General features: G+C 41.7%; 1 protein-coding gene across 3 annotated transcripts in view; it reads right to left on the minus strand.

The window, feature by feature from the left end:
• Positions 1-23,715, minus strand: part of ttc28 (tetratricopeptide repeat domain 28) — a 229,645-nt gene that overhangs the window by 132,509 nt on the left and 73,421 nt on the right. Inside the window, exon 1 of one of the 3 annotated variants that reach the window (XM_072658504.1) lies at positions 14,509-15,386. The exons of the other annotated variants lie outside the window; for them this stretch is intronic. Within the exon in view, the coding sequence (XP_072514605.1) occupies positions 14,509-14,535 (27 nt within the window). The 5' untranslated portion in view covers positions 14,536-15,386. Of the gene's footprint in view, positions 1-14,508; positions 15,387-23,715 lie in introns of those variants that run through there. 3 annotated transcript variants of the gene reach the window in all.

Raw genomic sequence — 23,715 nt, forward strand, 5'->3', positions numbered from 1 at the left:
CCACACAGCCTGTGAACATTTCTCCTCACCTCTACTGAAACCCCAGCGAGCCACTATATAATAACCAAAGAGTGGATAACCTCAAAAACACTGACCACAAGTGATACACAAATTACATCACTTTTTTTTTTTTTATTTGTTCAGTTCACGAGGACAATGGGATACATCATTATGAGGTCAGCGCTGTATCCAATTCTGCACTTTAAAAACACATCATGACTTTTATCATCAACAAATTTAAGAAAATTCTCTAAAAGATCCAGTGTAGAACACAAATATTGCAGAAACATCCTGCTTATATTTCTATGTATTTCTATGCCTACATGCACATACAAATATGACTTGGTAGTGTAATAACTGATTTGGTAATGCAAATAAGTAACTGGTAGTGTAATTTAGTAAAGACTGATTTTATAGAAGCCTTAATGGTAGTCTAGCAGAGTGAAGAACGAAGAATCCCTTTAGAAAAGCCCTAATGAGTTCTGGGAAATAGAAAATATTTTATTCAGTTAAACCCTAAGATTGTTGTGTTAAAACTAAAACCACCCAATGAAAAATAAGCCAATCAAAATTCTTGTTTACTGTCTAGGTAAAAAGAGCCAAGGTCTCTCTGGGCGGGGCTTCATGGGCAGGACTAATACATCAGATTAGCCACCAACATACTTAAAAAGTGACAACGTAATCAGCCAATCTCATTTGAAATTTACAATAGGTGGAGCCGATTAGGTAGAAAAAACGTCATTCAAGGCCCGATGTGTCAAACACAAGGCCCGCGACACAATCCGCCAGTGAAATTATTTAGATTGTCTATTAATATCAGCTCATTTTACATTCCGCTGCACTGCAATCCCCAGCATGCACTGCAACATAAAGTACGGTCCCATCTCCCTCCCCCCAGCAACAACGTACGGAACAGCAAAGCACTGTAAGCACCACCATTGTCAGTTTTAGTCATTTGTGGAGCAGCCCAGTTCTTTTCTTTCATCCAAGAAAGAATGCCAAAGTTCTGCCTACATGCCGCCCATATGCTGTCCAGCTTTGGTAGCACATAGCTGTGTGATCAGGATAAACAAATCATCTCACAGGACTCGTCTCACTGACAGACACCTTCTTCCATCTTATAGGGTCTCAGCAGCTCAGACGTTTATCCCAAGCATGAATAAACTTGCAGCAAAGAAAAGATGCCAGGTGTCTACTTTAAGCAAATAGGTTTATAGCTTTAGAAGACCTACCCCCTTTACTGAAAGAACCACTGTAAAACTGTTATGTACAAGGAGTTATAGAAGATACTTTGTCATAAGCCCAATAGCGCAGATAAGGGGTGGATATGTAAGTCAACTATTCTTAAGTGAACAAGTGCAGATGCAGGTCAACACAAACACAGTAAAATGAGAATTTCTCATTTTGAAGAAAGTAGTTGAGATCTTGTGAGCTAGTCTAAAGAACAAAGCTTGGTTCTAGATTTCTCCTGGACGCCCCCAACCAGCACAGCGTGGATGTGTTTAATTCCATCACCAGCTCACCTGTTTTAACATCATGAAGCACAGATTTACCAATGAAATGAAATTTGTGTTAATTCAAATATAAGTGTTCTACTTACTGCTCAGATAAGGAGCTTTTTCACAGTTGCCTAAAAGTACAGAGCTAATATATATATATATATTTGCAACATGACGTGCAGAAATTGAGTATTTCACGCCTTCTTGACATAGGAGAATTGGAATGCTGCTATTCAGAGCTCATTGCTCAGAAATGCACACACATACACACGAGCATACGCTCACGTGCCGACAAAATAGTGTGAGGCAACCAGCATCACCTTTCACTGTGAAGAGGGAGTTGGTGGCTAAAGTAGGTGTAGAAGCAGTGCTGGGAATTGAAATAAATTACATTAGAGTCCACTGAGAAGTGTGGGAGAGGAAAGCCCCCGTGGCCTCTTATTATTTCATTCTTTCACATCTCAAAAAAGGAGGAAACTGGTTTTAGCTCAGAGGGGCAGGGGCGCTTTGATAAAACGAGAGAGCAGTGCGAGTGTGTGTGTGTGTGTATATGAGTTAGGAAGAGTAATCGCGGAGGAGAGTTCCAACATGAGTTACCGGCTAAGTGTGCGAGAGGTCTTGAGTCTTGCTCTGCTTGGCTGCTTGCAGTATTTCAGTACAGTTGAAATATGCCACTTACACATGCACACACACACACACACACACACACACACAGAAAAACGGAAAAGGTTTTTCTGTGTGGTTTTTCCATGTGTTTCTCTCTGGCTTGTAAAAAGGAGTGGGAATAAGTGGAAATGAGGCAGGATCTCGTATGTGTGTGGTGCCATCTCGAATGCTCTACCATCCACCGCACAGAAAAAACAGAAAAACATCCACCTTAAACACCAGACGGATGGCTGGTTACATGCCTTTGAAAAAACTCATATCCCTGTAAATCAGTTTATAAAGCTGGGGGTATACGCTGTGGCAGCAAGGTTATAAGCCCTATATAACTGATCATGCTGATCCTCAGGGAAAAGGCCATACATATGACCTTCAATAAGCAGCCAGAATCCATGCATACTATATCGCATTGCATTGTTAGAGGCTCTCGATTTAATATGCGTCAAACAACAACATCCAAAAACTGGAGCAAATAATGTACTTATTTTACTGCTTATATTTTGTGAGCTGTAAAAAAAAAAAAAAATTAAACAGGCACACCAACAATGAGGACAGACCACCCTCATCCAAAAAAGCTGCCTTTCTTTACCTTACAATAAAACACTGGACTCCATATAGTACATAAGCTCCTGGCTTGTTTGTGCAGAGGCTGTTGACACAATTCATTTGACTAACGACCAACGGCGGTATGCACTGCTGTGGTGATCATGCCCTAAAGAGCGCATTCGGAACTAAGTGGGACATCCCTATTTCTAGGTGATACTTATGATATACTCAGAAAATAATTTATAATATCATTTATAATATTGTCTACATGTAGCTATAACACATTATTCAAAGTCAGTTCTAATATAACTAAACAACCTAGTACTTGATTTCTATTCTTTTCTGATATTCATAGCAATCAGTCAATTTCTTGAGTATCAGATGACACTGATTCAAAAAAGCTGAAGCTTCTAAAGAAAGGCTATCATGCTTTGTCCATTCAAACACTACAATCCTACAGTAGGAGATTATATATATATATATATGTACCTAGCGGTTTTTAACGAAAATATTGACCAACACTTTCTTATTTGATATTTGGACAACAGAGCTGTAAACAATTCTGTGGTTTAAAAACACATCATGAATTTGAACATTTCATAAATCAAGCGGTCATCAGTAGTTGTCAACTGCAGTTCTACCTCTATAACTCCTTACTGCTCTTTCTTACTGTAAAGAAAACACCAGCACCTTCTATTCTTATCTCCTCTGTCCCCACACAAGCCCAAACTGCACGGGCCATTCACAAGATTTGGACATCCTTAAGTGGCACAGTGCCCATTCATCACAGTAAGTGGGCAGGCAATCCCAGCTGGCCTTTACTGTCCTCCTCTTACAAGCGCTCCTCTCACTTCCGCAGGAGCCTCCAGGCTGGTTCAAGGTAAATCCAGTGGTCCCCACATTCAGAACAATGGATGTGAGGACTGTGTTTTTCTGCTTATTTTACTCAGTTCTTTAAGGGGCCCTTTTCCTTCTTCTGTCCATAAGACTAAACTTGGAAACATTTTTGATGCTATTTATCTATTTATAAGATTATGTTATGGGGCCTTCATGCCTGATATACTATATTGTAAATGATCTCTGTGCTGACTGACTGTCATGTGTGGCACATTATTCAAAGGTATATCATCAAATACTTTTCCACCATAAGTTTAATTTAAAAATGCATATTAAGTTTAGTGTTTACAGGTGCCCTCGAATGCTAAAACATATTTATCTTTACATAGTTGAATAATGAGAGTTGACAAACTGTGAAACTCAACCATTGTTGGTCCTCCTTCAAAAGAAGAACCCACATGGGCAAACAGAACCGCAAAATAGATTTCAAAACCACAAAACTTTTTCGTAAACAGTCTAGATTCATTTTATGAACGACCTCAAACACACACACACACAAACACCACCCATTATCGAAAGTCTACTAGCTAGTCGGGTGCCAAGCTACAAGCTAACCCTACCAAACTCAACTGCACCAGTGTCTTTACCTAGATAACGGCACAACGTTCGTTACAACGTTCGTCGTTACTTCGAGGACAGTAACACTGACACTAACCAGGAATAATTACAAATGTTCCTCTTACAGTGTTATAAACTACGCTAAGCTAGGTAAGGCAAGGTTATGCTATATGACTCCTGCAAGCTGTCATGGCAATATAATTTGAATAAATGCAGTGATTTTATTTTAGTTTTTATAAGCCATAAAAGGAAAATCAGAATGTTTCGTTCAGAACTTAAATAACAGGGTGGTAAATGTGTTAAAGCACATCTTTTTTTTGTTTTACCCCAACTTAAAGCTTACATTCTCAATAAATGCCGTATAGGGCAATATTTAAAGAAACAAACCGATATTCCTAAGAAATGATTGGTATATTATGGATATTAGCAGTGTTTACCTGTGCATCCCTGATCATAACTTCAATGTGAATGGGTGAAACTAAACTTCTACAGAATAGGCAGCTATTGGATCCTGAAGTTTTCGCAATATATCACATGAACAATTCATTTAAAACAGGCTGTCTGAGTAGCTTTAATTACACATAAGCACTACAGAGAATGTGTAGATTCTACATCATACTTTTATTGTAGTGAGGGAGATCTGGTTTTCTATAGGAGTCTTTAAAATTACATTTGCATGTAATTAAAGGAGTTATGATGTAATCAAAAGTTATTTTTAAGGGAAAGTTAATGGTTTTTTTAATTTGATATATTACCCAGCTCTAAAGCAACAAAAGGAGTTAAAAAAAAATTATTCAGTCCATTAATTATTTACAAAGGCTCCTGAAGGCTTCTCAAAGGCACAACATTCTGCTCGCGCCAGGGTATTAGAATGCTATTTTCTTAACATCTGCATATTTCCTGACCACACAAAGTGCGGCCTGTTACACGCACACAGGGATGTTTGGGTCAAAGAGTCGGAGAGCAGACATGCTATCAAATGACTGTAGACACAACAGCGGGTTATAACTGTGCCACAGAGTCTCCATGCCTGAGTCCATTTATAGAGCAGGCACACAGGCCTGCAGAACCCGGGCAGGGCAGGAAACCAACAGCCAGTGTACTGACAGATAACTGCTGAAGACAAAAGGCTGGCTTCCTCGCTATACAGAGTTAAATCTGTCCAGAAAGACACGCCTGATCAATCATCGTGTGAAATGTGGTGCTGTAATGTTCACGGCTCAATCTCTCTATGACGCAAGCTGCTGGTGCGGTACACTCCCCCTAAAAAAACTAAATGTCCATATGTTTGCAGACACCCCTTGTAATGATGCATTTTACTACTTTAAGTTGCACTCATTGCTGACAAAGATGTGTAAATGCGCACACACACACACACACATACACACACACAGAGCTTTTCTACTGCCTGCAGAGAAGAACTGGCAATAGAATAGGACTCTCTGGAGATAAAAAACCCCTATTGACATCATGCACAATGTCAGGTGTGGGACAGAGGGGTATAAAATCCCCTAGTATTGGTCAATGGAACTTCTCTGGAATGATGGTGCTCCATCCAGTACTTCTGGGATGAGGTGGGGTGGGGACCTCACAAATGCTCTTGTCGCAATCAAATCCTTACAGCAATGCTCCCTGGACAGTAGAGTCAGCTGCTTTAACAAAAGGTAATTTTTTTTTAATGCTCTTGATTTCAAATGAAACAATTAATTAACCGGTGTCTCAATACCTTTGCCCACACAGCTGTCAGTACATTTACCCATGTAGGAGTTCAGCTAAATGCTGATTTGCCATCTGAATCTTTATTTCACATGAAAGTACATTGTAGGCATGCCACAAAATAAAATCTAATTAGCTATTAGCTAATTACAGATTGCAATATATTCTTACACTGGAAAAACTTCATTTAGAACTACCTTCTAAATGTGATCTTGGATCAAGTATGACAGAATTCATTGGGTTCACGGAGAGCAGTATTAGCGGTCTCTTGACTCTCGCAGGTTCTGGAGGAATACAAGACCAACACACTCAACCATGCGACAGTAGGTGAAGACCAAGGATGCTTATAAACAGCCGACACACAGGAGCCGCAACCCCGGTGATAAGAAGGGGCATTCTCATCAGACCTGTGAAATTTCATGCTGCATACCCACCTCACAGCCAGAGATGAACCTCATTATTCATCCATCCTGATGAAAGCGATGCAGCTAAAAGACACATGCTGGCAAATACTCCGCATCAAACGTAATCTAGGCAAAGAAATCAGCCCATTAAGCTGCGGAACAGTGGGTGACAGTTCTCATCAAGAGCTTCTAGGGCGGCCTCTGTATTCAGCACAAGGTTTCTTCCTCTTCTTTTTTTTTCATCTGCCTTTGCCTTGTTTCCTTCATAGTGGGGAACAAGGGCTCTCGCTGGAGTCGGTCTGAGTGCCGAGTCCTCCTGGGCTGCCGTGTTTGGGGTGTTTTTCCACCTCATCACACGAGGAAATGTGCTGCGGATTGGGCCTGCATGTTTATTCATCTGACTGCTTCTCCTAGTAGCGCTGCTGCCTGGGGGCCCAAGAAACAGCCGCTCAGGCCTGAGCCAGTACCCAGGCTCTCTCACACACACACACACACACACACACATCCTCCCTAATCATACCAATCAGCACAACCGTTATGATGAAATATCCCAGCCTAAAACTGCAGCTGACACTTGAGTTTCTATTCGAGCATGGTCCTCCATCACTGGAGATACCACCACCACCACCACAGTGCATGCCTCTTCACACACACATATATACACACACACTCCACTCCTCCATCCAGCTAATTAACTCATTCACTCGCCTGGGGTAAAGGCAAAATTGTGTAAATTGGTTTCAATCAAATTCATTATTGGTCATATTAGTTGGTTGGGTGCCCGGCTGAGATGATTTCTTGTGGCAGTAAACTGCTAGACATCAGGATTGCTAATATCCTTCAATGCACTAAAACTGTAATAGTGAAGGAACATCTTAAAAGCACATTTTTATATGAAATACCTACACACCTAATGTCCAATAGTCTTAATATTCTCTAATATTAATATCTCTTAATATTCACTAATATTGTCCTATTATAATAGGGTCAAATAAGAGACGAAAAACAATCCGTGTACCCTGGTGGTCAAAAGCTTTAATGAAAGCGTGAACAAAGATAATGTTTCACCTTCTTAAATATTGGGATCACTCTGGGAAAAATCATTAAATTTTAAACTGGAAAAAATCATTAACCACTCAAGTCTTCAGCTGGCTACACTGTTGACGAGCCACTGCTACGTTGTGCTGATGCTGCTGCTACAGTCGCCAACGTTTTTCTTAGCTGTTAAACACGGGGGCGTGCCATTTAAATATATATGTAAATATGAAATATGACATTTCTGATGCCTCCACGTATTTGATATCCTGTTCAGTAAGCGGTTGTACTGCTCAGTTTGTGCTAATGTACTAACCATTTTTCCACATTCTCTCATAAGAGCAATATGCAGATACCTAACAGTGCTTGCAGCTTTCCAGCTGTCGAAGGAATTGGTCGGTCTATATTATGAAAACGCATTGTGACGTTGGGGGTTGGAGGGGTTTGTGCTGCCAAAGGAGGATCTGAGGAAGTTCTCACAAGGTTTTCCCAACAACTTCCATCTGCTCCCTCTATGACCACATCAGCCACTTCCTTACAAGTGAGCCAAGGGATACCTGCTGCAGACCTGGCTGTTTGCCTTGCAAGCTTGATTCAGCATGTTTCCACACAAACTGCTAGGCTGTAAATATGCTAGCCTATCACAAAACCCAGCAGGTGTACCTACTTCTTTCCGTTAATCATCCCCTGGCTCCCTACACGCTCTTTCTTCCGTTCAGTGGGCACAACAGAATACCTTTGCACAAATAAACTAGCAGCAGTGCCTTACAAGCCACGGATCACTTCATCTTGCCCTTACCGTTTGTGCCTACTTGTCCCTTCTGATCAGAGAAGTACTCCACCAGTGGTCAGCTATCTGAATGGAATGATGACTGGATGCTGTTCTTTGCAGGGCGTAGAGAGGCAGCATGTTCCTCATCATGGATTCACCTAACTGTTTCCCCTGTAAAGCGGCTTGTTTCCAAGCCAGCAGTCATGAGTGATTCTGGTGATGGATAAAATGTCACAAGAGAGATAGCCTCCCGTCATAGATCGAATAAATAAGGCAGGAATCAGATGAAGATAAGGCCTTGAAGCTACTAAGAGGTTAAGAGCTAGCAAATTAGGTTAGCACAAAAGGAATATCACCACAGATAAGGGTTAAGCCCACTCCACTGAACATCCCACTAAATCACTACGCAGCGCAATATCATTTATAAGACAAAAGCCCTGTTTCGATGAGATTAGTTTTATATGGGGATGTGAAGTAATGGAACTTTTACCAGCACATCTCAGTGATTTTAGTCCTGCCCGAAGCCGCCATGTGACTCATTTTTATGGACTGTGCGTTCCCGCATCAGTAAAGATTCCAGTGAAAAAAGAGTTCGATAGAATAGACGAGCTGTGTGTGTGTGCATTTGCACATCTGTGTCAGGAATGGGAGCATTCACAAGTAGCTGAACGCATTCATTAGAAGGGGTGTCCATAAACATTTGGACATATAGTGTATCATTGCTTTAGTATGGCGATAATTCAGAACCAAACAATAAACTTGCTGGCACGGCAATGCGCAAAATGCCCATTTTTGACATTTGACATTCCCCGGAGCAAAAATATTCAGTACGGAGAACAATGTTTATACTAATATTTTAACAACGTTATTATTTAGTATTTCCATGCGACAATAGAATACGATGGTGGGCAGCCACCTCAGAAGCTGGAAAACAATTGGGGGTTAGGTGCCTTGCCCAAGGGCACCTCAGCCTTGGATGTCGGTCCTGGGGATTGGACCAGCGACCGTACGAGTCCCAAGTGAGCTTAAGGTCACAGCTGCCACCATTACAGACGTCCTGTGGTGAAATTACATTACCCCACTGCCCTGGGTAAAACTAATCCTGTCTAAATAGGGCTGTGGGGGCAAAAAATCTTCCCATCTCTGTGTTGTTTCTATTTTAACCACAGCCATGCTATCAGAGCTCTGGATTTCTAGACGTTCAGCAACCACACTACATGTTTGTCACTGGTCCTTTATCAATACAAAAATCATGCATTTTAACACATCACTGTTTGCTATATAAAAAGTTTGGTTGGTTATCTCTTGCTGTACGGCAAGAAACCGCACATAACAACAATGCTCAATGAAAACAACACAACATGAGCAAGGTTCACTCTACACGGCTTTCAGAAGTGTCAGATCCTTGTACCCTTCAAACAACACAACCTCTCCTGTAATCATGAATCTTTTAGTCGTTGTCGTTGTGGTTTGCACATTACCTGACTGATCACTAATTACAAGAGCTTTCATCAGGAAGAACCCACACTGAGTCTGTCTGTCGTAAGATGTTTCTTGGAATTTTCATAAGATATGAGCGTAGTGTGAATAAAAAATCATGTAGTGTGAGCCTGGCATTACCAGACTTGTTTCAGTGACTAGACTGGGCCTTTAGGTACTGAGAGTTTTTACTGAACTGGGAAAATCTGCTTTTAGCTACAGTTCACCTGTGCACTGGAATTCACTAAAGCAAATTCTAAAGCTGTGCTTGTGTGCTTAATTTTCATATTTTTTGCTTTTTTTGTTTTTCATACTTATTTTATATTACATCAATTCCTGTTTCATTTCCCAATTCATATTCTTTTTCATAGAATTTCATATATCGACTTTGTAAACAGTCCCCTTCAGTGTACTAAAGAGTTTAAATAAGGGAAGACTGACTGAAAATTATTCACTTACTCACTTACGTTGTTCATTGGTTAAACTCAACAGACAATGAAGAGCTAAAAATATCCGCCAATAACTACAATGTCAAGGACTCACACAATATCACCAGTGTTTCATCTACTGTGACCCAGAAACCCCCCCCAAAAAAAACAAAAAAAAAACTTCTTTTTTTTTTTTGTCTTTCAGCAACTTTCATCATCCTGGATTTATTCATCCTTAAATCATTAAGCACAAAGCTGAATTGAAAAAAAAAATCACAATTCCCTACACTGGCCTCCACACACTCCTCACAGCTGCCTCTGCAGCCCTGATTCAGCGGCCCTGACATGATGAATAACTACGTCTCCATCTCCACCCCCCTCCACTGTAATAGATAACCTCTAGGGCATGGGCTTCCTTCAAGCCACTGAAGAAAGTGAGCAATGGATAGGGGAGGCTGATCTGCTGAGGTGGTAAGGCTAGGAAAGAGCCCAGTAATCCTTGTAAGCCGCAGTAAACAAAATCGCCTTCCCCTGGAACGCTATCAGCATGCTCGAACCGAGTGCACAGAGAAATATGAAGTGCCTTTGAACATATTAGTGTAATCCAATCAGAAGCGGAGGAGTCGGCCGGGGTCTCAGGCAAACACCCGGCGTGTTTACTGCTGCCTGTATTGATCTGCACTGAGAGCATGGACAGGATGTAGTATAAGGGGAAATCTTTATAGCTTGTAAAGTGAGGAACATTATACAGTATAATCTGTGTTCTAAATTAGGCTCTAACAAAATATGCACAGAGACAGTAAAGACTACTTCACTTCACTTCACAAAGACAGTCTGTGCTATGTAAGAACACTGTTCCATGATAACTATTCATGGTAGACATTAAATAGTGATATATTAATATTGGTATATAGCGAGATTTGCTATTGTGAGCATGCTCGACTGTGTTGTTATGTTCGTACACCGTCGTGCAAAAATATCCAACAACAATCTCTAGTTAGTAGTATTGTCACGTTCCGTAATTATGGTGACAAGCCCAGTTCCAAGATCAGTTTTCATCACATCCATTCTGAATGATCTGATACATACAGGCCCAGAGCTCTAAAGTATTTAACCGTTAGAGGGGAGATGACTGGAGATGGTGGGTTGAACACTAATAAAAAATGAAGACACAAGTCAAAAACAACACAAAAAGAAATCTGAATCAAAGACGGGTGGCGGCTTTTATTGGGTGCAGAGCCCGAGGAGTTGCAGTAACGAATCACGACACACAAATCACAACACGCAAGAGGCTTTCAACACGTGAATCTAGTGCAATGACATCTTTCAGCGCTGTGCTGGCGGCAAGAGTTTGAAGAGTGTGTTTGAAGATGAAGCGTTTTACATTTGCAGTCATTCAGACAGACCATCAGGACACTTTTGGGCCAAACTGAGGAGAAAGCCAGGACAAAAATTGGTTGGTGAAACCATTTCATCAAGGGATGAAGACCAGTGGCTTCATAATGCTTTTCAAATAACGTCTTCGAAATTGGATCAAGTAAGATTTGTCCTTAAAGCCCCAATCAGACACTGCTGGAACAGCTACACAGCCACCCCAGTCCTAACTCTGGCGTACGACCAGAAAGAGTTGTAAAAGTGGATGAGACCTTCTTTGCACATTTTTGGTCTTGTTTTTGTAGGACCAAATTCTTGCCTCCATCTTCAAAAAAATTCCTAATTGGAGCTTTAAATTATAGCCATGTTTACTCCTAAAATACCTTCTTTACTAAAGTGAGGATGTGGCAGTGAGCAGTGTGGCCTCTCTAACTGACGGGCTCTCAAGAGGGGAGATTGTGGAAACACTAAACCCTGTAGGAAATATGCTGGGCCAACTCTGCAAGGAATGTGTACTGCTGGCCAGGACCACGCAGAGCTGCGCCAAACCCTGGCCCCACTGGCCCTGCCTCGGGCCTCTCCCCCTTAAAGCTTCTCTGCCTTTTGCACACCAACACTCACAGGTAGGGCTATAATGGTATGAGACGAGGTATATTGACGACCTCAGTAAACATAACAGTATTACAGTATGCGGCAGGGGTGGGCAATGTGATGATGTTTTATCAAAATCTTGATACATTTTGTTACTGTGAAACAAGCAAGTATTATACAAGTTTACAATCACTTTTACAATGGTATCTCTATTGTTTCTACTCTGGCCTCGGTGTGCTGCTTACTGCGCTATGTAACTTTGGTGAAGCGCCCAATGTACCCATTGTGCTCCAGACCTACAGCAATACCACTGTGGATAAGACGATAAATGTATGGATGTATGGATGGAATGCACAAGAAAGCTAAACGAGAGGTGGTGCCCTCTTGAACTATTTCTATACAGCTAAGTATTATTCTATTATTTTCTAGACGGCCTGGGGATTAGTGCCATGCAGCAGACACACTACTATTAGTGCTCTCGAAACAAGAGTTTAGACATGACTAGAGTATCTAGAGTGTCAAGTCACCCGAAGTCTCTTGGTGATTGTAGGCAGTTTGGAAAGCATCCTCCCTCTGCCAAGACGCCGATACGGGAGCAGGTGTGCCTTGCGACTGCTGCAGGGGGGGAAACATTCGCAGTTGAGTGAAACCTGCGGCGCTTTGATCAGCTCAGGAAGCCTAAACAACAGGCCCCGCAAGGAAGAAAGACTGGAAATCGTAATCAAGAAAGTCTGGTGAGGAACACAACCTGACACCTGCCGAGCAGAGTTTTAACAGCAGTTGTCTTTTGTTAGGAAGTGTTATCTTTTGCTGCGTTTCTGTTGCAGTGCTTGAAGACGGCGGCGGCAGCACCGCATTTAATGGCAGTGACAAACGCTCTTGTGTAGTGACGCAGGATGGTGTGCTCTGTGATTATGCCGTGGCTCCCCTAGCTGCGTTCGGGGTGCTGTAATCCTCCAGGGAGGTCTATTTACAGACACTTAAAGAGGTGCGCTACAGCTGCATAGATGACTCACTCACTGTTTGCCATAATCTTTTATTTACAAACCCATCATTTTCTTACTGGAATCCTCGTAATCCTGGGACAAAACTACTAATAACCACTCCAATTAAAAGCAGAAGGCAAATGAATCAAACCATATTCAAAATGAGCAGAGCACTGTCAAGATGCTGCTTGTTTTTTTTTTTTTTTTTTTTTTTTAGGGGTAAAGAAGGAATCAAGCAGCTTTGATCTACAGCTGCTTGCCCCCAAGTGGAACAAATGAGAAACTGCAAGTTCTGGCTTCCATACAGCAGTCTACAAGCAAAGGTATGCTCAGTGTCCAGGGAAATCAGCTTGGACACTGCGCAAGTAAACAGGGCCGTTTTTCTAGTACTTACCGTCTGTTTGTCGCATCTGCAGGCCATACATTGTGCATATTTGCGTTTCTATTACATCACAAATCACGCAGAAAGTGAATGTCATGGACCAATTAAATGACCTGATCTTGATGTTTATCTTAATGCACAATAATTGCATTGCACTGCAGCTGCCAAAGAGGGGAGGAGATACTGTCATCAAAGATCAAGCACCAATACAGAGGTATATCTCACAGTGACTTTCTTTATCCTGAGACTGCTGAGGGAAACAGTGTCGCCCAATCTGCTCTGGCCTCTCTGACCTCAGCCATCTGTTCCCACAGGATTTGAGAACAGGCATGAAGTTTCTAACCTGGCTGGAAATGGCCATTGCTTGACCACAGCCTTGAACTAAGAAATGGGCCAAGAGTAAATGTCCACCATCATCCACGTCACTCTCAGTGTAAATCTGTTCAGTACTCCCTGCCAACCTGTTCCTATCTATCCACATCTCCTAGATCTAGAAATGAAGAGCTACTAAATCCCATGAGGAGCTTTTGAATCCCATGCAATCTATGTTGAAACCATCCGAGTTTGCTGCTTAGTAATATTTGACCATCCAAGAATACTTGCATGGCCATTTTTACAGTAGACATACTGTAATCTAAAAGAGCTTTTACATTAATATATGGGTTCCAAGCACATAATAGGCGAGCCAAAAATCTTGACATTTTTGATTGCCAAACCTATTCCAGAGCAAGCCTCTGCTGAAAGTTTGCTCTTTGCCAACTATGATAACTGTGTCTTTTTCCTCCAGGCAGGGACTCAGACAGTGGCTTGCTCGTTAGGTGCTTGGACCCCTAGTCCTGTGAAAGCTGCTTTAAAGTGCAGCATGTTTAATGTAAAATGCCCATAAAAGTACAACTAAGCTGTGCACTCAGATGCTTTCAACATAGATCTAGAAATCAAAGCTTTACAGAACGAGAATCTGAGAATTTCTTGGCCAAGTATGTTCACACGCACAAGGAATTTGGTTCTTTCTACTACTATGTCAACATACATACATATATACGTAGAATTTATAGACGATATAAGCAAAAAGCAGACTATACAAGGACAATCTGAGCATACAAGGGAGATCTGGAGTGCACGGTGGCACTAGAGGAATAAAGGCACATAGAAAAGTAAAGAAGTACTGCTGCTCTTACCTTCTTCCGGGGCTGCCATTTCATCATATTTGTATCGAAGAATAAACAGCATCAAAACATGACAAGAGCAGAGAAGGGCAATTCAGGGCAGTTGCGCGGAGTCATGCTGCCCGCTGACTTTCAGCACGGCTGCAGCATTTCTGCCCCCCTCGGTGCGGAGCCCCCGGTTAATCCAGCGGTATTGGAGAGATGGAGGAAAATGTCGACAACTTTTCCCGTCCCTTTTCTCCACAATCGGCGCGATAAGGTGGAGCAGAGGAGCTCTTAGATTTGACTTGTCCTCCTCGACCATGGACAAGAACCAGGCTGCTCGCTGGGAAGTGCCATCGGTCAAGAAAACCGCTCCTTTTCTCCCTTTCCTCTGATGTGAGGTTCTGTACAGACGCGCAGCGTCTTAAACAACGTCGTTCCAATAACACTCGCTACAGCAATATTGACGTACGTTCCCAAACGGTCCCCTTGAAAAGTGCTGCAAATCCTCGGTTTGTGGCGAAGGCTCTTAAAACTGTCGACAGAAGGAGGCGAAGGAGAAAGTTGACGGATTGAGAATCAGTTCGTGTACTTTTCTGCGAGGATGAGCGAAAATTAGGCGAAAATCACAGTCCTTATTAAATGTGGATTCCAGAGAGGATGCGTAACTCCATAAAATCCCGAGTAGGAGTCAGAAAGAAGGAGAGAGAGACACACATAAGAGAGAGAGAGAGAGAGAGACGTAACAACGCAGAGACAGAAACATACAGAAAGAGAGAGAGAGAGAATGAGAGAGTGAAGAAAAAAAGCACAAAAGACAAGCAAAAATCCTTGGAATTTCTGTACGTCGAGTTAGGAGGATATCCTGCAACAGCTACGAAGTGGACTTGAGTACACTAATGACTTCCTTCCCTGCTCCTTCGTGCTCTCCCGAGCTCCGCTAGAGGACCAGGAGCAGCCCGCATGGTCCTAGCGCCGTCTACGTAGCGGTCGCTTCAGCAGATCGCTTCAAGCATCCCAGCAAACGCACAACGTTGTCACGACGTTTTCTACTTTCTTTACAACGTTGCTACGACGTTATGCAAAAAAGTGGTGATGTTTCCATTGTCTCAAAAAGGTTGTCCCAACGTTGTCACAACCTCATTATTAAAGATGCCTCCCCAATTGCATACTACACACCAATGCTATCCAGTATATTTAGCAGGTTAGTACCCTTGCACTTAATATTTAATAATAAAAAAAGATTTCCAGACATAAGTATCTCCTCCCTTTTCTGTTTCACATCACATTGTGGGACAGTGGGGAAATTCACAGTGTCAAAGCAGCAAAGGGGTAGCAAGACACTCTGATGTAAAATGTAGATAAATGATCAATATATACTTATATTCAAAAACTCATTAGTATGATACACACAAAGAAACACTGCCATGTGGTATTATGACGACCTATTGACAACTGTCTCAACTGGTCGTCATTCTGGACAGCAGAATTCCATCTTCCACGCACAGCAAATTCCCTACTAGGGCACGCTTACATTTCCACGGGGTCCGGGGATCATTCTTGCTTTCACAGGAGCTGCTGACTTTTTCACGTTGTCACTACATTGTCACAGCATTGTAAAGCGTTGTCAGATAATGTTGTCACAACTTTCTGAATTCCATTTCAACATTTCACAACATAGCGAGCCACAAGCAGACAACAAACCATGAATCTTAAACGCTGTTGTCTACAGAAACGCAAATGCCTCATAAGCAAAACAGGGCTGTTTCGTAATAGTCTTGACGAATTTGGCATTTACATGCCAACAATTTACATACAACTTCCCTAGTCCAAGATGGCGGCATTGTAACACTAATATATTTTGATAAGCACACCAAAATGATTGATAAGCACACCAAAAAAGGAGCGTGTTTCATTCTATGGGCAAAGAAATAGTGTTGTCTGTTATTATGTGTCTGTCATGTCTGTCAGGTTAGAATATACAGGACGGTTGTATAGAATGTACAGCTCTATTGTGTAAACACCGTACACTGTAGTTACAATTAACAATCATGCTTCAAACAAAAACAGTCAGGTGTGTTTTCATTTTAAATACATAAGAATATTGCCCTTGTAGTGTCTGTGGTGATCACATCCCACCATCCAATCTAGGTTGGGTTTCCATTCAAATGCTTCACAAATATGCACAATTACGAAGTTTCAGCAGAAAAGTATGGCAAAATAAGTCCTGTTAGGATCCCCTACAGTTACGCAAAGAAACTGTAGCCGATAGCATAGGCTACCATGATTAGGAGCAGCATCCAAACAAGCAAAGATTTAACTCTGCCTTTGCTTTTAGCAGAATCATCTTTACAGCCACTTGCATCTTTATATGGCTGCGTTGTTTGCGGTTCAGAGATGCCAGGCAGCACAAATAGCAGCCCACCAAATGAGAGCTGAAATCTCTGTGCCCCTTAACCATGTCCACCATACATTTAGGAGTGCACACACACCAGACAAATCTGGGACAGCATAGTTTAGAGCCATTTGTCAGACAAACTTTGGATTCAGCATTTCAGAATTTCAAAAGCAACCTTTAAAAATCTGTCATGATCGAATCGTCCATAAGGCCCGTCGTTTCTCCAGTCACCGGCCAAGAGAATTGTGTGATTTACAGCTTGATAAGTCATTGTTTATTCAAAAAAGCCCTTTCCATCACTCTACATGTTGGCTTTAGTGATATTCTAACTTTTTCCCATCTTGTCCTAAAATGTCTTGAAATGAAATTTGGATGGAAAGCCTGCTACTGATAGTCTTATTTATCACCACAAGCCTGGTCAGCTTTTTTAATTGTTTCTTAAATCAATATTGGCAAACAGCAGCCAATGGAATTCTAGTGGTTACAGTTAATAAATGTGGTGATTTTCTTCCACATCCTATTAAACAGGTTTGTTAAAAGGGCAACAGAACTTGAAAAAGTCTCTAAGACAAGTGCCTACTCCCACCAACTCCCACCATGGAAAATGTTGTGCCCAAGAGTATCGACCATAGGCTATGTCTACCCTTTGAGAATAGGGTAGACGTAGGGTTTGTTCACACTTGGCAGGTTTGGTTTAATTAAAACAAACTCTAGTTTGTTTGAACAAGTCAGTGAATGTTTCCATTCCCACCCTGCTGCACACCAAATAAGTGGACTCAGGCCCCTGAGGAGGTCAGTCTTAGTCTGCCGTCAGGCAAACTCTGGACCACAGATGTCTAAACGGACCAAACACAGAATAACCATCATTCTCTTATTGCTTGACTGCTGGGGTACATGGAAAAAATGAGTGCCTGTCGGGTGTTTTGGATCTGTTTGGGATGGTATCGCTCATAGAATGGATAGCTTTGGGGGCTGAGGCACGTTCTTTACCATCATAATATAGTCTATATACAAATGTGACCACTTACATATGTTATATTATGTCTGAAGTCCTCAACATTTTAAAAAAGCAGTAAGCTGCTTAAGACCAAACCACTTGGTATTGTGGGAAATCTTCTGTAGCCTTCTGCCTCTTGTGGAAGATTGATTTAGCCTAGAAATCAAGAGAGACACATACAACTCTGAAGCTCAGTTAGACCGCAGTACAACATGGTTTAGAAGAAAGAATTGAAAGTTAGAGGATTTGCTGGGTTATCACAGTTACTGTTGCTAAATATATCCAATCTGACCAATCAATCGAACCGGAACTATAATATAGAGAATCATTTTCTTCTTTAGTTTGGTTTAATTTCATGAATTGATTTCCATGCAGTTGAATTCAATACCAATAATCTTGTATCTCTGCAATGGTTAGACTCAAACGTACATATGTTTGAAGGCTTCTTTTGGAAGCCTCTGTTCATCCATGAATTTTATCCAACGCCAGAGTGTTTGTTTTTAAAAGGGCAGAACAAATACCGGTGTCCTCAGTCTCCGTCGATAACAGCCACGGGTAATATGACACTGGTTCTGTGGGCTTTGTTTTATCACGAGTTGCCTTTAAAGATTGATCTACTTGGCTGTTTACTTTGGTTTTAGGGTGCTTAAGAGATTTGGAGGAGTCCCTTTGTCTCCGCTTGGCAAATTGCCTTGAGCCCCCAATAATATTATCTTCAGCTCTGATTTCAAAAGGCGCAAATGCCACCCTAAGTGGTAATAGAAGGCCGGTGGGTGTATATTACCCTCCTCAAGCAACACCCTATCCCGAGCACATACAGATTATTTGCAGTGTACGTTATACTATACAGTACACTGGACTGAACTTGTGTAATCTATTCAGCGATTTACAAGGTCTATTTTAAAGTGTTTATAGGAACGGAGCCATGAAAGATCGTTCCCTCTTTTCACATATACACATTTTTTCCACATCTATAGCGCCTTCACACAATCAGACGTATACACAAAGGGACATAAGCACACAGACACACACAGCTGCTCATGCTCACAGTGGGAGGAAGGCCGGTCAAGTCAAACTGAGGACAAAACACCACTAGCCCGCTGAATATTCCTCAAGTGTCAAAGCTCATGACATTACCAGATGCAATTAATACAAATGGTCCTGAATTGGTTGAGCATCTGCACTGGAAACACAGATGTTGAGTTTCATCTTTTGTGTAAGACCTTTCATTTTGCAATTAGGAGACAGAAAACGCAATAAAGAATAATTCCTAGTTTACACATGTATAAAGGACGTCTATTCCCTTAATGTTAGCTGTGCCCAATTAGTGTCCAATAGGCCCGTGTGATAGGACGATGTGGTCAGATATCAGATATCAGTGGACATCAAAGAATAGCTTTTCAGCAAGAAAATATTGAGATAATAGACCATTATTACACTTCTGCATTCATTAATGCAGAAGGGTAAACAGTAGCGTTAAATGCCTTCTGGTCTGATCAATGGCTGAGGTAACTGACCTTCCCTAAATACACCAATAAATCAATCAAAGGCACTTACCAGAGTTTCCACTCCATCAAGTTTAAAAATGTTCAAACTCCAGCTGAAAGTCTCTGAAAATGAAGCTCAGTAAGTGCTAGTCTTTGCATATGTGATGTGGGGTTAAAAAAAAAACTTTTCTGTTCCTTCTCTTCTTTCCAAAACTCGTCCTAGCGGATCAGTCTGAATGCCGCTGCTTTTCACACTGAGTGTGCTCACCGCTGAGCGGTGGCAGATGTGCAGGGTCACACTAATGTTTAGAATTTTTGTGCAATGTGCTTCAGCCAAGACAACGTAGCCTTCTGTCCATGTTGGTAGGACTTCCAGACATCTCATCCTCTGATTGGCTGTGCTGAAGCCTAATGAAGATTTTTGGATTTTTGAACACTGTTTGGAGTGCTCTGTTAAACAGTGCAGGCAGAGGTATGGTAATGCTACTATTCGGAGCCAGACGTGACCACACAGTGACTGTGAAAAAGGTCTATTATTTTTAATAATATCACCCAGGCCTAGTTATCACCTAGGCCCAATGACAAGTAGTCTTACAAGTTCAAGTCCTACTGACCAGTCAGGTTCAACACTCTCAATTCTAAAATACTGGTATATTTCCAGAGATATCTCACTTGATCTCCCCAATTATTCTCCTGCTGCATTGTTGTTTGTGGTGCTATCTGCTGTCCACCATAGCAGGATGGGTTCTCCTTTTGAGTCTTGGATCTGGGGGAGTTTCTTCCTTGACCCTCTCTAAAGATGCTCAGACTCTTATCTCTGTAAAGCTGCTTTGGGACAACAACTTGTGAAAAAAGCTATATGAATAAATAAAACAAAGTTTTGTTTTTCCAGAAAAGGTCTATTCAGCAATGGCAAATATTCGTGCTATTTTTTGTCAACTGCCCCAGACTGCTCCCCCCACCCCCACCCCCACCAACCAGCAAAACAGCAGGGTGATTCTGTTTTGGAGGCGGTTCTTGGCCACATCATACTCTAAAATGCACCAGATTCTCTGGCAGCAGGCAGCAGTCTAGCTTGCAGGACTATTATAAATGTAATATGTATGATAATGAAAGCTTTAGGCACAGACGTGTGAAAGCATCTACGCTTTGAATAGTCACCTTGACTTTTTCATCATATCCACACAATTTCATGAGTTGTGAATGATTTTACAGCTCTTATGAGTTGTGAATGAATTATTTGACATAGTGATTCAACAGAAGCTGCCTTTTAATTTTACCTTTGAAGTCAACAGGTTTACACTTACCGAGCACTTTATTAGGAAGACCTACACACCTGCTCAATCGTGCAATTATCTAATCAGCCAATAATGTGGCAGCAGTGCAATGCAGAAAATCATGTAGATATGGTCCCACAGCTTTAGGTAATGGGTTAGGTTCCACTGCTGTCAGCCAAGAACAGAAAGCTGAGGCTGCAGCTGCAGCTGCAGCTGCACAAGCTTACTAAAACTGGACAGGGGAAGATTCATCACTATTTATCACTTGAATGTCAGCCTGCTTTGAGTATTGTCGCACACCATGTGTATCCCTTCATAAGCACAGTTTGCCATTTCCAACAACTACCTGGAAGCTGGTACAGCATGATTATGCAGCAAAAGTAATCTGAAACAGCGTTCATTACCACAACAATGAGTTCAGTGCTTTTCAGTGGTCTAACAGGTTCAAATAAAAAAAATATTTATTTCAAACATGAATATAGTTTCATAAGTGGTTCCTCTATGACACTGCTCAATGCTTATTTGAGCGACTGCACATTTCTCAAGTGGTTAAAGAAAAAAAAAACAAAGCACACTTTATAGGGCTCTATTTATTAGCATGAGTTAAATTCAAGTTTGAACAATAACAGTCAGATAAACCAGATATACCAGGTATATAGTGGATATAGGGTTCTCATAATCCATTCCAAAAACTAACAAATTCTAACAGTTGTCTAAATGTGAATGTCTGATTTGGTTATTTCTACTGTCATATCAGTAGTTCAATTATTTGACTGAGGGAAGCTGACTATTCAATCAGCTTTGAATTTATCATAAAATCAATGCTACCCTGACAGTACTTGATGTTATTAAATTGCTCATCTTATACAAAACATATCAGAGGGCCTTCGGCAAGCCTTTATCCCAAAACATCCTCCTCATCCACAAAGGCAGCCAGGAGCTTGGGTCCGACCCAGGTCTGCTTTCGCAATCAGGCCTACACAGGAAATCAAGGCAGCAGCCTTTTTTTAGCTTCTCCTTTGATTTAGCAGCCACACGCTGTATCTGCATTTCTTTTTTTGGCGTAGTCGATGAAAGCATGCAAAGCGGCTTCATCTTTCGAGAGGGCGATGTTTGAGAGAGCAAACAAGACACAGAGGTAGATAAAACCTGTGGTGTACGGTGGAGAGTAATGCTGTGTGGGAATGTTAGAGCAATTACAGTCACTGTTAGTAACGGAGGTTCTTTGGCTCTTCTGTGTCTCCAATATAGAGTTTTTTTGTGTCGAAAAAAAAGTGGCAAGAACGAGACTTTTTAACGGATACACTGAACAGAAAGTGCAAAAAAACCTAAAAGAAATTAGACAGTGAGCTAAAAATGACATTCTGTATTTGACTCTCGAAGAAAACCTCTTTCTATGTACATTTAAATTAAATAAATAAATACATCCCTAGGTCATTAGAAGAGCTGCATAAAGAAGGGGGTTGAATATTCTAAAAGCTCAAGTATAACCTCCATGCTTGCCTGCTTTTAGGGTGAGCCATACTGCTTTACAGAGAGACCCCATGGGTTATAATCCTGCTTGCTAATTAATGTTGCTCTGCCTATCTCTAAGCCACAGAGGCTCTATCTACAGGGAGCAGTTCCAGCCTTTCGCCAGCTCCCCCAACACAGTAGAGTCAGCCACCTCTGCTCTACACAATAGATACAACAGACCTTTCTAAGAAGAAACAGTTGCTTCACCTTTTTCTCTGAGCCTCTATAATAGCTAACGCCTCCGTTCTGATGAAGATGTATTGAGGTTTTGGGTAGCCCAGTGCATCTCTTACAAATTCCCCCTTTGGGAAGAAGATGGGTCAGGGGGTCACGCTGGGCTGAAAGGTCCATGTGAGGGACAGCTGTGGGTCAGGAAGGCCCTATAGACCAGTCCATAAGGTCTTTGCTTGGAACTGCAGGTCTGGTCACCCAGGAGAAGATATACTCTTAGTTGAATTACCCTCCGGGGATTGACTCTCTCCCTCACAGCACTACACATACCGTTTTCCAATATTAGATATAGGCTGACCTTACACATAGATCACCCAAACCAGCCCCAGGGCCCATGAATGACCTCCAGGCAATTGGATTTAGCAAAGCATTAGCCTTTGTTCAACGGTGCCTTCACCCTCTTAATATCCTACTAACTTAATAAGACTCTACATTCCGGTTTGTCACCCCAGCTGATTTTAGCTGGCAGGCAGTGACCATCTGACCAGCCCCATCTGAGTGTGGTTGGCGCATTGACCAAACTCGACAGCCACAGATTTCTGGAATCTTGTTCCAGTTATGAGAATCCTTAAAATGTATTGTCACCGTACAAATGGATTTACATAGATAGCAGATCCCTAATTGTTCCCAGCAGGTAACAGACTTGATATGTCTCCTCAATTTATAAAATGACAGTGTATAAAGTATCCAACCCCTTTAAAATTCTACATCAAATTCCTACACCGATTGGTCCAGTTAGTGTCTTCACTGGCAACCAATATTTTCTTAAAGAAAATTCTCAAAGTCACAATTCAGATTAATTTTTTTTTTTTAAATATCTTTTAACCAGCACTAGGCAGCACCACCTTCTGCTGCAAAAACAGCCTCAAATCTGCTGGGGCCACTTCCCCCAGCAGGAGGAGTGATTTTCACCCACTCCCCCTGACAGATTGGCAGGCTTTTCAGTTTGCCGGACGATGCTTGTGGACCACAATTTGGAAATAGCTGCACAGATTTTCCATTCACAGATTGGTGCCATAAATAGCGATTTAGATTTTGGCCAAAAAGCTACATTTTGTCTCATCTGACAAGACAAACATTCAGGTACACTTTAGACATGCTCTGCTTAAGATGGCTCTTTTCTAGCCACCTTCCTATACAGCCTGTACTGCAGGTGCTTTCCAGTTGTCAGTTAAACTCTCGCTATTATTGGTGCACCGTCATTCCAGTCTAAGCCACTAAACTCTATTTCCAAATTGTGGCTTCTCTCACAAGTCCTCTTCCTTCTCTCACAGGGGGGCGGCCTTTATATGTGGCATGATACAGTGATCCACAAGAATATACAAACACTTG

This window comes from Salminus brasiliensis, chromosome 16 (genome assembly GCF_030463535.1).
Source record: "Salminus brasiliensis chromosome 16, fSalBra1.hap2, whole genome shotgun sequence".
NCBI classification, from domain to species: Eukaryota; Metazoa; Chordata; class Actinopteri; order Characiformes; family Bryconidae; genus Salminus; species Salminus brasiliensis.